We start from the raw sequence: 15462 nt of genomic DNA on the forward strand, positions 1-15462 counted from the left end.
ATGACTCCCAGTGTTAGGTGGCCGTCTTATTGTCTAATAGCATACAGGTAAAAATCTCCGATCACATTGTACAACGGTAGGTCACACCGCCGCGGTTTAAACATGGCTGCAGCGAGGACCGCGATGAATTAACCGCGATGGTGTAACGCGGAAAGGATTAAATAACCGCGGGGGGAGCGCGGTCAAATACGGGATCCGCGTTGACGGTACTGTAATATGCATGAGCATAAAGCAAATTTCGGTTTCTGTAACGGATTTATCAGCGGGAATAAACGTTTTTCTTGAGAAGCCTGAACATATCAACGACGTTGGGGAAGTCTAGTAAAATAAAAAATCCGATTTCTATTGCGATAAACACTATTCCGCCGAATCCGATGAACTGTGAACTCCGTCGATTGTCCTCGGCGCACGTTTTGGTCCTGATGTACGCTGAAGTCTCTTTCTTGTCTATTGTTAGCTCTCGCTTTATTCGCGCCAAAACTTCCTCTAATGACACAGTTGAATTCGTTTCACACGGACAAAAACAGGTTTCAGTAGAGTATTGTGGAGATGCTGAAAGACAAATGAAACTTTTTAAAATGCTAATTGATTACAATTTACGATTTAGTATGAACTATGAAATTACAAAAAAATGCAACTTATCATTGAACTATAAGCATAATAAGTATCCAGAACAATTTATTGAACAATTCTTTTACATTTTGCCATATACTGTCCTCCAACATTAGAGTGAGAAGACGAGCATGCATACGCGAATTAAAATTACATAGTTCCGAACAAAGGACTTGCTCCATAAATATGAAAAATGCTTTGGATTCATTATACAAGCACCCCTGCGAATGTGTTCGGAATGTTTTCTTTATGGTTGCTAAGTATGTAATAAATCCAGAGGTGCTCGAATGAAAGTTCACGAGACTTCACCGAGATTTGTTCAGTTCCTGTGAAATTTCGAGCGGAAGTATAACTGTTCGGATAATATTCTCAAAATACGCAAGTACTGGTCGTTTTTCATATCAAATCCTTCTTTGATTTATGTTAAAACATGAAAATCTTTTAAGATGTGCGTCTTAATTCACCATCTAGCGGTTATTTATATCAAACGATAATATTCAGAACAGAGTTAACGTTCGTGTTCAACCACGTGTAGAGTGGTTGAAAATATAAACACTGGGTTGCTTAATAAAATCATAGCCATGTTTGATGCTTGTATTGAGCAATACTATGTTTAAAAAAAATAATGGGTGTCTGTTTTGCATAAAATCTTAGTATATTGAGCCATTTTCAAGGAACATTCTGCATAAAATAGAATAGTCTGTTTCACTATTGGTGCTATTACGTACTAAGTCAGGCGCGGATCGAAAATTAATCCTAAGGGGGGATCTCTACTAAGCATGTTAATTGTTGCAACAGCAGACAAAAACGATATTTTTTGTATTGTCACATTTATTTCTAGAACACATTTTATCCACCAATTAATGAAGATAAAGTTTAAAATCAATAAACCTTTAGATTTTATATTTGACTACAAGTACCTGTAGATTCTATGAAATAGACTATAGACACGAGGCGCGAAACTAAAAGGGTCAAATAAAACCACGTGGTTTAAAATTTAAATGACAATAACATTCGCAGGGGTGACAAGGAGAGTAGGACTAAGATCAAATTTTAAAGCACTGGTAAAGTCGATACGACCATCATCGCTCAACACATTTCTCTCTCTCTCTCTCTCTCTCTCTCTCTCAACACATCTCTCTCTCTCTCTCTCTCTCTCTCTCTCTCTCTCTCTCTCTCTCTCTCTCTGTGTTAATAAAAACTTTCAATTTAAAGTACTTTTTTCCAAGGCCATGGATTGTGTGGTAACATCCGGTAGCGTTGATGTTGAGACCGAGGCTACTTCCGTCTGTGACGTCGAGTATTGTATGAGACAGGAAGATTCGGGGCTAAGGCTATTGGAGTTATCAGAAACCACTGTGCTGTTGACAGTCTCTGTTGTGAAAAAGTTATATATTTAGTATAATCATGCATCATTGTACAATTACATTTCTGAATTTTAAAAAAGCAAATCCTACCGAAAGTATTATACATGTACAATGTACTTGTAATTTTAATATACATTTTTATTCAAAAAATCATTCAAAATTTACCATTTCAGGGACACACCCAGTTGAAAGGGGGGCAATATTGTAAGATATTGATATGTTATCAAGATATTCTTTTGATGTTCGATTATTATAATACTTATGTCAACGCTGTACCCCAAAAAAAGCATGAATTCCTATAAATTTCATGGTGCAGATATCTATCATTTTATCAAATTAAACGCTTTTAAAGCATCAATTTATAACAACACATTTTTATACGAAAACTAAATTCTAAACAGTACATAAAACAAAGGCTCGTTAAAAATTTCGTAGCTACATTTTTGACGTTTTTTGTGGGGATTTTTTTTTTCGTTTTCCGAGAAAAGTTCTTATATTTATAAAATTCGCATGATTTATTTTAAGCTGATCTTATCGACTGATCAATGCAAAGTCATACAAATCCTTCTCTTACTCTCATGCAAGGATTATTTTATAAAAGCAATTAATACAATTTAGTCCACATTTACACGTTTTACTTTACTACTGGTACAATCAAATTTTGCATTGAACAATTGAGGATGCATGGTTTAGAAGAAAAAAAAGATAGGCACTGGTTTCTCTTTTGATATTTCTGGAGTAAAATCACATAATAAAATGCAACGTGTTTTTTTTTTAATTGTTATAATCATGGGTGTGCGTGAGGAAGTTTTTAAGATACCTCACATGAATTGTGTGTGTAACGTACGAGTAAAACAGGTCTTGATGTACATATCAATTGATGCAAATTGAAAGTTATCTTTGGCGCACGCCTCTGGGTCAACAGACAAAAACATCCAACAATCTTCTTGTGCATAGTTCAGGTAGAACCCTACCCCCCAGCATTCCTCACCTGTAAATCAAAATAAAATTTATTATAATGCATAACATCATTAAAAGAATAAAAACTGCTCTCAATGAAATGAGAGAGAGAGAGTTTTTATGTTATATGTTGTCTCTAAGAGTGTCTATAATATACTGGTAGATATATATACAGCATGACACAGTAGTACTGCTCAAAGCAATAGGTAAAGTTCTAATTTTGTTCACGTGTAACCCCCCTCCCCCCCCCCCCCATTTCAGTCTCAAGGGAGTTTTATTATCGTATTCTTGTAAATTATAGTTATTAAGTTTCATATACTAATTGTGTGTACTACCCAAAGTTGTACTTTCCGAATAAAATTCCCTTTTGGGAAAATATTGTTCAGAACCAAACATGAACTCAGTGTACTGGATAAATTTAATTTCATTTGTTAAAGTAAAGAGTAATTAATTACATTTTTAAAAAATCAATGTACTTGAAATTGTAATAACAAGTAACTGACAAAATTAATTATCAATGTATTTGAAAATATATATACATTTCAAAGTAATTGACCCAAACCCTGGTCTATTTAAGAGTGTGTATTCTTTAATGTCAATATTGTTATGTTGTCTTTCAATAGATTTTCTTTAAGGAATAAGGAATCATTCTTTGAGTATTATGAGGTGATAATTTCGGTCGGGGCGTGATCAAATCCAATAAAGCCCGAAGGGCTTTATGATAGATTTGATCACGCCCCGACCGAAATTATCACCTCATAATATTCAAAGAATGATTCCTTATTACTTATATTTATATGATTTTAAATCATCGTACAATTAAATATTTAAATATAAATAAGCAAACCCCGCTGGAGCCTCAATTTGGCTTCTTTTGAAGTTATGGGTTTTATTGTACAAAATCGATACGTAGTGTTATCACAAGCAAAGCCACTGGAAAATGTAAATATATGAGGATATTGTCAAATTTTGTCTGAGTCAAGAATTCTATAATAGATTATATGATTTAACTTTATGGTATATATGCATACCCCCCGGCTGTATTGGAATGTTACGACAGTTGTTGAGGCAATCGGAAAGTGTGACTTCCGATTTCTGAGGCGATGCTACTCCACATCCGGTTCCCGGGTACATCCTATCAAAGTCACACTGACCTGAGAAATAAATGTTGTCTTAATATTTTTGTAACATGCATGAAAATCATTGCTGTTTCATTACGCAACGGGACATATAAAAATTGTTTCACATTTTGTCAAATCAAATGAAAGTTTTTGATGTCCTTTCTTTTTTTATATATTTCAGGATGTTTGGGCAAGAGAATCACAGATTTTAGCAACATTGTATTTTGAAAGAAGTTTTCTACATTTTTTTCTATACCCATGTTTTCTTCGCAGACAAAACCAAATTTTTGATCGCATCTTTCCGACTTCCACTGTCCAGCAAAATCAACCGTAAAACATTTGCTGTCGTCTGGAGTCGAACTTGGACCGGGGACAGCGAGGTTTCTGTACATTGGATCTTCGCATCCAACCCACTGCACGTTTGATCCATCAAGCGGATCAATTTCATGTAAACCAATCCATACACCTCCACTTCTGAAGAAAAAAAAAACAAAATAAATTAGAACGTGAGAAAATAGGTTCTTTAGCTTTGAAATGATCTTATTGAATTGTGTATAAAACATTAATAAATACGATTTATACACAAAACCAAATCTGTTTTTCATTCAAAATATTAGATATTTCAATCAGAAGGTATCGACTAATTTAAACACCATTCTAAAAATGGAGACACCGGGTGACAACTTTTGCTGAAATTGAACATTCTATCACTCAGTATGAAATTAACATGCTGAAATATTTACATCAACCGAGTATTTTCTCCTTTATTTCTTTAGAGATCTGATGATGGCGTTCTACTGTCTGACTTAATCTTTATCATCAATTTAAATTAAATTATGTCCACAAATAAATGTCCATGTGTGTTTTAAAATAGGCATTCCTTGGCCCTTATAAACCTGCATTCCAATTTATCATTACTAAAAAGTGTTCTGTGCATTTAGTAACAGCGTTCTTTAAAGTAGGCCTAACGTTTCGTTTATAAATTATATAACTAAGACTTATTTAAAGGAGGCAAAATAACCATCAGAATGCATGTTCACGAAGCTATCTTAGGACTATGATGTGTGCTAAGTACATCTTGGGATACGTCTTAGTCTTAAGTCTGTTTCTCGAAGCTCTCTCTAACTTTAGGAATCGCCATAACTTTGTCCTAACTTTTGGACATCACTTACCTTGTCCTAAGACCATCCTAAGGCTGCAAATCACGTTTTGGGGGGATATTGGGACTGTTGTGAAGCCTTTTCTTGATACCGGTAGAATTAAACAATATTTTCTACTGTTCTAGCCTTTTCGACAAATCTAAAATACCAAATCCAGGAGTTGGGGGGCATAGTCATTTATTCTATAATGTATGTTCATTTTAACAAAATTATTTGGAGAAAGACCCTAATCTCTAATCCCCCTTCCCCGTTGCTACATGCCTGCCTGGAAGCTGAAAAATTAAGCAATTTTTTTCGCAAATACTGTCACTGTTTGGCGAATGAAAATTATTCACCTATTTTTGATATCTACATTGTACACTTAGTGAGTTACATTCTTTGTTTTGATTACTTTTGGAAATATTTCAAATGTTCTTGGCTAAAAAGTAAATTTACATCGGTTTATATAAGCCATGCGTGATCATGTTTAATTTTTATCACTTCATTCGGAAACAAATAATCTTTAAAAAAGTTCGTAATATTGAATAAGCTGTATAAATTTATGTATTTTCGAGATAAATTAAAACTAATTTCTTATTTAATAAGTTCGTGTATTCTATTTTTTGGAGATTAAAGGGAAATTGGTTGTGTTTGTACATGTACGTGTGTGTTTTTACATTATAACGTTTAAAAATTCTATGAAAAAGCGCGTGTTTATGTACATTGTATTACATGTACTTGAATTAAAAGGTTTTCAAATGTTAATTTGCACTCAAAGAATGCACACGTGTTGTTTTAATAATTATTTGATTGTAAGCCAATGTTCTGATACATATTTTCTTTAAAAGAAAATAGCAGTCATTTGGATTTCGGTGGGGGGGGGGTATTTTGTTTTTGGGTTATTTTTTAACTTGTTTTGGGTTTTTTAAACTAAATCGTTACTGGATACTGATATATATTTAAGTATTTGCAAATTTTTAAAAATGTATACATTGAAATGACATGATTTAGGTATATTGTGTTTACTACAGACACGTACAATTTTCTCTGGCAAAATGTTTAATGATATATCCTTATAAAAATCTATAAAATTTGATCTGTATGAATAAATGTGAAACATAAGAATGGTTGTAGAAGGTTAGGATATCCTAACTTAAGACGTTCTTAAGTTACAGTCGAGCTACATCTTAAGACGTGTCCTAAGTAGATCTTAGGCTGTTCCTAACCTTTTTCCTAAGTCATATCTTAGGAACACACTTAAGTCATATCTTAGGAAAGTTTCGTGAATATTCCTGCCGATTTGTCTAAAATTTTAAGTTATGATTGGTTTAGTTACATATATATATATATATATATATATATATATATATATATATATATATATTATCAAGTAAAGAAAAAATCCATATATTTTACTACATGTGTTAAGTTCGGTATTTTCCTATATTTTTAAAAAGAGCTCTTCTTCTAAAGGAGATCAATACAGTCTAAAAATAGCCAAGAACCATTGCGTCCTCTTAATACTTGCGTTGGTATTTCGCGATCGATATCATATATGATAAAATGCAAGGATTAACGCCAGACTTCCAAGTAAATTAGTTGTAGAAACATATAGAAATATTAAGAAATGCTATTTATTCTGTTTAACGTATACTTATCGAATATCAATTTAGACAATTGAACAAATTATTTCGTAAAGCCCGCTTTCCTCATATTCGCATGAAACATAAAAAAAATTTATTGTTCAATTAAGAATTGAAACAAAAAATCATTTATTTACCATGCAAATATGCTCCATAGAAAACTTCCGCTGTATATATTCAAGTTATATGTGTGTTTGATTCAATTTTATAGCCTTAAGTATTGAGGTTATAACCTAATGTTCTTTTGTGTTCATTGCTAATAATTGTTAATCTAGAGTTAAAAATAATTAAACTACAAAATGTGTCATGTAATAACTTTAAATTGTAAATGAGTAAAGTACATTTCAGGCACGTAGCATCGGTTCAGGATTTTGGAAGGTAACGTTTCTCTTTATTTTTTTTTTTTTTATTTTTGGCTTGTCAAGATTTTTTGGATGAATCTCCCCCCCCCCTTTCAAAAACGAAGCTACGTGCCTGCATTTCAATGTTTTGATATTTTTCTAATTACTATGTTTTTAAGACTCCTTCAATCTTAATCAATTCAACGGCTCTGATACGCTTCCGCGCTCAAGAGCAATCAGATTGAGACTCCTTAAAACTAATTACAATAAAAAAAAAGTATATCATACCAGGTATAAGAATCCATTGATAAAACGCTTTCATACATATTATTACATCAAATGAGCAGATATATCCTAAATACATGTAATTTGTGTCACTCACAAATGCGTACTCCATTCGTTTGCTAAATATTGCTCCAAGAAGTATTGTTTTGTGGAGGTGGTTATCTTCAGCAAGGTTCCGCCATTTGTCTCGCAGACGGTCTTCGCATCATTCCAGGATACGCCATGCAAGTAAAGCGTTAGCTTTTGTTTGGTTGAAGTCGATAATCCTTATATCATTAATACAAAAAAATATATAGTACATTAATGCAAAGTAGACACAAACAATGCTTTTGGAGGTTTGGTAAGTAGAATAGGTTTGTTAATAGGTTTTACATATTTCCGTAATTGTCATGAATCAAAACCGTTTGTTGAGATAAATTTATAAATGCAACGATGAAGACATTCCTTCAACCATAACGCCATCATTGGTATCTTTCCTGTACGACATTTACACGAAAAGCTCCATCCAATACATATGATAAAGCGTCATTTGATTCAGAGGCTACTTTATTTCTCGAGACATTTAATTTGGTAGCATTGCCTGTGGACAAACTTGATTGAAAACAAAAAAATTGAAGATCCATCAATGTTCTGACACATCAAAGATCCATTTATTTTCAAACACACAGATAATCGCTTCCAAATATCTTTAAAACTTACATTTATTCTTACTAGATAAACAAAGATTGTGAACTGAAAGTGATTGGAAAGAAAGTATGACCAGTTTGAAGCAATGAAACTTTGCACTGCAAAATGATTTTGAAGTTGCATTTGATATCATATTTGAAGCAATAATTCAGTGTAACGTAAATTCAAAAACGTAAAAAAAAAATGCGATCACCAACCTGATTTGAAGACTGCAAAAGCCAAACAGCACATCAACGAAGTATGCGAAGAAAACATTTCTGGAAGTAAAAATATTAGTGTTCAGTTCCAAAAACACATGTCATGTCCAGACGCCATAATCCGATGACGATTAAGCATTAATGGAATGAAGAATCTCAGTTTGAAAAAAAAATTATATCAATTTCCTCATATATGACGTGACGTTTGCGTCATTAAAATACTCGAGTTCATACTTATTGTGAATTCATTTTATCTTTTGCTTTTGTATAAATCTCGTTGTTGTTTTCCATCCTCCGGCAACGTTGAGCAATTCCATTGATTTTGATATCCTGATTATTTGTGCGACGAGAAAGTGTTTGAATAGTGGTTTACAGAGTCTTTTCCAATCACTTATAGATGATTATTTACACTTGTTATTTAACACTGCTCTTCTCGAATAGAAGCTACCATATTCAGTATTCATGTTTCCGCTGATTATAAGGAATAATACCCAAAGGACAACAAGTACGTGGAATTATTAACAGGAAAAATTGGCGCGTTTGTTTTTAATCCCATCATCTTCAGCACAGAAACAAAAGGAAACTCTCTGAATAATATATGATTACGCGTCTACCACTGATGATCTCTACCTTTCATATTTATTCTGTTTTTAAATTGACAAGCTCCCAATTTTTTCATGTTACATCATTTTCATTTGATAAACAAACAATGTGGGTCTTTTTTTTCAACCATACCAGCGCTTGCTATCAACAAGTTTTTTTTTATACATACGGTAAAATAAAATTTTTTTTAAAAAAAATTATCTTTTTTATCAAAGTGATACAACGTTTAAATGCCGTGATCGTTAATTAAGGGGGCTCAATGGTCGTGGCGATTTTTAGACCGTATTGATCTCCTTCAGAAGAAGAGCTCTGTATAAAAATACAGAAAATACACAAATTTAAAAGTCTAATTTTACAGATTTTTCATTTTTATTATTAAATAATACATGTAGCTTACAGCCAAACCTATCATATCTTAAAATTCTAGATAAATCTGATGGTTAATATGCTGACGAATTAAGATGTTTCCATTCCGACGCACTGGTTTCGTTGACATGGGCATTTACTAGTATTCACGAGGGTCAATTTTCGTGAATGATTTATGAGTAGATTCTCAGAGATAGCATATATTCATAAAAAGATCATTATTCAGGCATCAACAGCACGTAAATTAAATTTTTTTACTTTAATTCAGCAAGAGTTTTGATAATTGAATGTAAAAAACAAAACAAAAAATATGATAATCTAATAGAGCTCTTAAAAATATAATTCGATATAAATATATTGTACATAACTTGGAATGTTTTATATTAATAAATCATACAAATTATTGGATTTCAAATTGTCACTGTATTATTAACACCGGGTTAAAATACTTAAGTATAATATATAAATATCGCAAGGTAAGTGACAGAATCTCATTAAACTATTATAATTATCATTTATTACTGCTGATACGTCATAGCTCATTGCATTTACTCAAAAATAAATCCATGTCTATTTTTGTATCAAACTTTTTATTGATTCGTTTAAGGTATCCGATCCATATTAGGACCAAATTTTTCCAACCTTGAATATCCATCATGTATTTAATACTTTGATATCTATTTAAAGCATTTAAGAGTAGAAAAAAATTTACCGAGAGAAATTTTCAAAAATATTATTAACTAAGCAGTAATTAATTAATGAAGATTGCATTAAGGTCTATGGAGACAAACACATTTCTTAAGATAAAAAAGTAATTACTAGGAATATCAAAAAATGCTTTGGCGGAAAGATGTATTATTTCATAAGGAATACAAAAACTTTAAATATAAATTTTACACCGTGTAGATTTGTTTAGAATTAATTTTTATAGAATAAAAGCAAAGGGGGACAACTCTTCAAAAAAAGAAAAGGTCATTAACTAGTACACATTCCACACTTACATATTGATACTTAAATAGGAAAATTATGCCCAATTATACTGAGCATTAAGCCCATACATATCTGTCATGCACCCAGATTCATTGAATCTGAGGCTGTTATGGATCGGATACCTTAAAATAACTCTGGACATGGCGTCTAGTAATGGGGACAGACCAAATGTGTTTGTTCAGCGATTATTTGCGATCTTCTTTTGTGTTTTAACTCTAAATACAGTTTATAATATAATGTATCTATTTAACTAATGATTTTGTTCCCCTTGATATTAAATCTCTCCATTGTTGTGCTTTAAATCGGTCAGCGCATTTATTTACACGCCCAGGAATTGATTCGATATTTAAGATGATAATATTCGATCAATTTGATTTAAACTCATTCAAACTCTTTTCAAATTTACTCTTAATGTGCATGTATGCATCTCTATTGTATTAAGCACCAGCAATTTTTTTTTAAAATCCATAGGTTAATAATTGGTCTTCTATTACATGTTCGATTTTACTTTGATATCGAAAACTTTTGGTTTATTATGTTCACAAGTAGGTGTACTGTTGACAGTGGAAATTTGCGATGGGCAAAACTTTATGGACTGGATTCAATACTAGCTTTTCGACAGTTTTATCCAAGTAGAGCTGTTTTCTTTTAAACCTGATAGCATGACTGAGTTTACATTATCATATCAATCTCGGTCATTTTTTCTCCGTTTCTTGAGATTTGTTTTTCCTAATTTCTATTATAATATGCGTGTCAAAACAGGTAGTTTCAGGGGAGGGGTGTAAAATGTACTTTATGAGTTATCAATCATTTATAATCGTTCTTTCTTCTCGCATGCACTGTATCTGCTGAATTTTATTAATCATGCAAATTAAGCCTTGTCTAGCTTTCAACGACGGAAGCTAAAGGAAGTCATTTCAAAAAAGGAAAATAAAATAATTGCATTTAATTACAATCATTGCATGCACAGAGCTGCGTTTAAACCAAAATAACGTTTAGCGTTAAATTTGAAATGTTGTGTTGTATAATTTTGTATTGATTTCAAATTTTCTTTGGTGATCAAATCAAAGTGAATGTATAGGTCTTTAAAATGTGACAAAGATTGTTTATCAATAATTTCAGGCAATGCTTAAAATGAGAATAAATCACCTGTTAGAAACTGTTGTAGTTACTTCTTTTCAGATTTAAACCATCAATATGGATGTTTCAGACCAAATCTTTGTCTAAGACCGAGAAAAAAGAAAAAGAAAACCACTCGCGGGATTTCAATGATGCCAATCTATTATCCCTTTATACATGTATTTACATTTTCCAGTGCCTCTGCCTGTTATAACACTTCGTATAGATTTTGTACTATATAACCCATAATACAAATGACGCCAAATTGAGGCTTAAAATTATATAAGTAATAAGGAATCATTCTTTCAATATTATGAGGTGTGATAATTTCGCTCGGGGCGTGATCAAATCTTTCATAAAGCCCTTCGGGCTTTATTGGATTTGATCACGCCCCGACCAAAATTATCACCTCATAATACTCAAAGAATGATTCCTTATTCCTAATTTCTTGCCGCAGGTCTTTAGCTCCCGGCCCGAAAAAAAATTGGATGGAGGACTTGGGAGCTACAGTTCCATACCACAGGCCTCTGAATTTCTATCAATAAGCCGTTAAATGTATGGGAATAGAGAGATATATTGTACATACCCTACCTATATGATAAATACACTATTTATATTTATATGTATTTATATAAAGATAGGGTATGTATCTCTCTCTTCCCATACATCAGAGGCCTTTGTGGTTCCATACCGTGTTAAAAATTTGCAATTTACGGCGCACCAAAAATGCGTATTTCCACAAAAATTCTGTGGAAGTCAAAGAAAACTAGTACCATTTTAAATTCTTCAAGCATTTCACTACTGGTATCGTCACTTTACTTGCTTAGACTTTCTCTTAACCGACCTTGGAAAATGAAGTATGTTAAATTCACTTGCAGATCGAGAGTCGCCATTAACTGCACTTCACTTTGTTGGGCTGGTGATGGCGTTAAAAAGAATATCCAGAGGCAAGTAAAGTGACGATATTTGTAGTACTAGTAAAATGTATGAGAAATTGTTTGAAATCAAATATTTGTACCAATTGAGTTCGGAAATAGGATCGGGAGCTACAGGCAGGCAGCTTCTCTTTTTCAATTAATCAGAAAATTCGTTGGAAAAACCCATTAGAAACAGATACATCTCTTTCTTCAAATAAAGCAGATCTAACTTATCGGAAATATAATTCAAATTGAGTATTTGCATACAAATGAAGATTTTGTCTCTTTTTCTTTTAAGGTATTAAGTTTCTTGGAATTCTTCAGATAACAGGAATGTCTTCTTCTTTATTTTGTAGCATATACAGCATTACACAAAATTAAAGTGATTGGTATGGGTATGCATCGATAGGCCATTTCAGACAGCTCTTTGTAGTTGTCTTTACTGACCAAACGATGCACCTTTATGTGGATTTCTTCAAAAAGATATGCATATAACCTTATGGCAACACCATGCGAATCCAGCAGACATGTTCACGAAACTTTCCTAAGATATGAACTTAGGACCTGTCTTAAGATGTAGTTCGATGGCAACTTAGGAACATGTGAAGTTAGGATATCTTAACCTGCTAAAATCATTTTTATTTTTCACATCAATTCATACAGATAGAATTTGAATTTTGGCCAAAGAAAACTTAAACGTTTCGATAACACGATTGGCCTAAAACCAGTAATTTTCATTTGTATACATTTTCAAAAAACATACATTTACTTGATATATTTCAGTGAGCATAAAACAATTTAGTTAAATAAAAAAAGACACAAGAAATCCAAATAACCGCTATTTTGTGTAAGAAAATATACCACGACAGCTTTTGGCTTTCAAGCAAATGAATAATAAAACAACATGCATTTTTGTGTGTGTGTAAATTATAATTTGATACTCTTGTCATTCTAGCAATACATAAGCACGCGTTTTTCATAGAATTTACGTTACATGTACAAGCACAACCAATTTCCCTTCGATCTGTAATCGAGAAATTGACTTAAGAATAATACTTATCCTATGACGTACTAGTACTTAGTACGCACCATAGTCCTAAGATACATGTAGCTTCGTGAACATGGCTGCAGATGCTGAGTCAAATTCACAAAAAGACTTAAGAAATGAATTTTAATAAATTTTTTTATTGATCGACGTATCAAAGGAAAAATTGACCGGAAAACTTCATCAATACGCGTAGCAAAACTATAGGAAAGGCAAAGCACAAGTATTCGAGTTAATTTTCAGATGAACATAATTAAAGAAAATTAGACAAAATAATTATGTGTGAATATGTTCTGTAGGTATCGATAGGTCAGTGGACCATAAAGTAGATACCAATATGGTAATCGCAAAACGATACTATGTGATCTATATACATGTAGAAATACATTGAAACACCACTATGCGAGAGTTATCAATATACTTAATTAGTAGAACTCCTTCTTAAATCCTTTATCACCTTAATTAGTCCATGAAGAATCTCTAAAAAAAAACCAGTAAACCAGTGCACAATGTGGAACTCTCTGAAACTGTATCTTTAAACAGATACATCATTAAATACAAGTTAAGTCCAAACGCTGTATCATCATATCGATGCACAACTAATTAATTAGTCCATATGTGGTGTCATCACAGAATAATGCAATTTATCAGCGATGCATCTCTAAGCTTTAAAATCAACCTTTAACAAAAAAGAGGAAAAATCCGAACCCCCTCCCCCGAATCTGCAACACTTACAAACCCTGCCTTTATATTTACATTTTACGAACAGTAAGAATATAAAACTTTCAAAATAATTGAAATTGGAAACATATGATCACATTTTTGAATTTCTTGACTTGTTCAAACAATTTGATAACATCATTTCCAGACACATCTTTAGTAGTGAATTATTTAGCAAAAGAAGTGTTGAAAAATAGAAATCATACAACTCTGAATAAGACTTACCAGAAGTTTTCACACTGATACCTCAATGCCCGGGATTCACTCAGTCGTTTGCTTAACAAGTATTCTAACGTTAAAACTCAACAATCCGGCTCAAGTCCCAGGTCATCAATACTGCAGAACCAATCGCTTTACCCCCATATCGATAGCAAACAGTCTGGTATATATGCATGCAGTACAATATTGGTAGATGAGGAAAAACCATTTCATCTCATAGTTGGAGTACCAGTGGCTGGAGCTTTTACTTTTTGTGTATTTAGTCAATAATGGATTAAAAGTTATATCCAGCAGAGAAAAATCGATAGACTTTTATACTAAACTAGTATTTTTATTTTTTTTTAAATTTAATTCAGGTTATGTATATTTTTGCAATTCCAACTGAAACATCAAACATATCAGCTTTGATAAATTACATTTTCACGGAAAGAATTGGGTGTAGAGTCCTTCCTGATATGACTTAATTTACTTTAACATGTAAAATATTACATGGCTATTTATGTTGTAAATAAGTGCAGAAAAAAATATGTAACCCGCTAGCGCGGGTGATGTACTTTTTTCTGCAATGTCGCTCCTTCATATCCCGCATGAATCACCAAAGAAAGCATTTGGTTGTCCAAAGGGACTCAGACACAATTTGAGCTCAAAATTTCAAATTTTATTTTTTTCCATTTTTAATGTTTATAATGTTAAATATGGGTATTTTAAATTCTTTGTCAAAATTTGAAAGTCAAATATATTGAGTTATAAGCAAGGCACAGAGATTAAAAATTCTTTGTTTTGGAAACAAAGCTCGGGCCTTGTTATTTTTAAATATGTGTTTACAAGTTTTAATCAAATGTTGCTTTCCTCTGTTGATAATATTATTTTTGAACATATTGAATCAGTTTACCTTGTTTGCAACGAGTCATTTTGTCAAAGAAATTGTAATTCCATATTTTACATGATTTGTAAACAATTACTTGAACAGTGAATTCTTACCTCTGTATCTCTCTTATAACTTGACTTCTAACAATGCGCAAATAAATCATTTTACATGTAAAAAATACATAAAATTTTGATATAAAATCGTGTTCAAGTCCATTAATATATTTAAATATTTACATTCACTGAGTAATTTTCTCCTCTATT

At 32.2% G+C, this 15462-nt stretch overlaps 1 protein-coding gene across 2 annotated transcripts; it reads right to left on the reverse strand.

Annotated features, from left to right (window-relative positions):
* Positions 1-218: 218 nt before the first annotated feature.
* Positions 219-14462, reverse strand: LOC128189597 (uncharacterized). Of its 2 annotated transcripts, none has more exons than XM_052861257.1 (8): positions 14338-14462; positions 8353-8412; positions 7566-7734; positions 4317-4534; positions 3971-4093; positions 2827-2970; positions 1831-1986; positions 219-552 (listed from the first exon to the last, which is right to left on the reverse strand). In XM_052861257.1, the coding sequence occupies exons 2-8, from the start codon at positions 8408-8410 to the stop codon at positions 260-262; spliced, it is 1161 nt and encodes a 386-aa protein (XP_052717217.1). In that variant the 5' UTR covers positions 8411-8412; positions 14338-14462; the 3' UTR covers positions 219-259. The 2 variants fall into 2 exon arrangements, with proteins under 2 accessions (XP_052717217.1, XP_052717218.1); XM_052861258.1 differs by lacking the exon at positions 14338-14462 and adding an exon at positions 8587-8762.
* Positions 14463-15462: the final 1000 nt, after the last annotated feature.

The sequence above is a fragment of the Crassostrea angulata genome, chromosome 6, assembly GCF_025612915.1.
Source record: "Crassostrea angulata isolate pt1a10 chromosome 6, ASM2561291v2, whole genome shotgun sequence".
In the NCBI taxonomy this organism is placed as follows: Eukaryota; Metazoa; Mollusca; class Bivalvia; order Ostreida; family Ostreidae; genus Magallana; species Magallana angulata.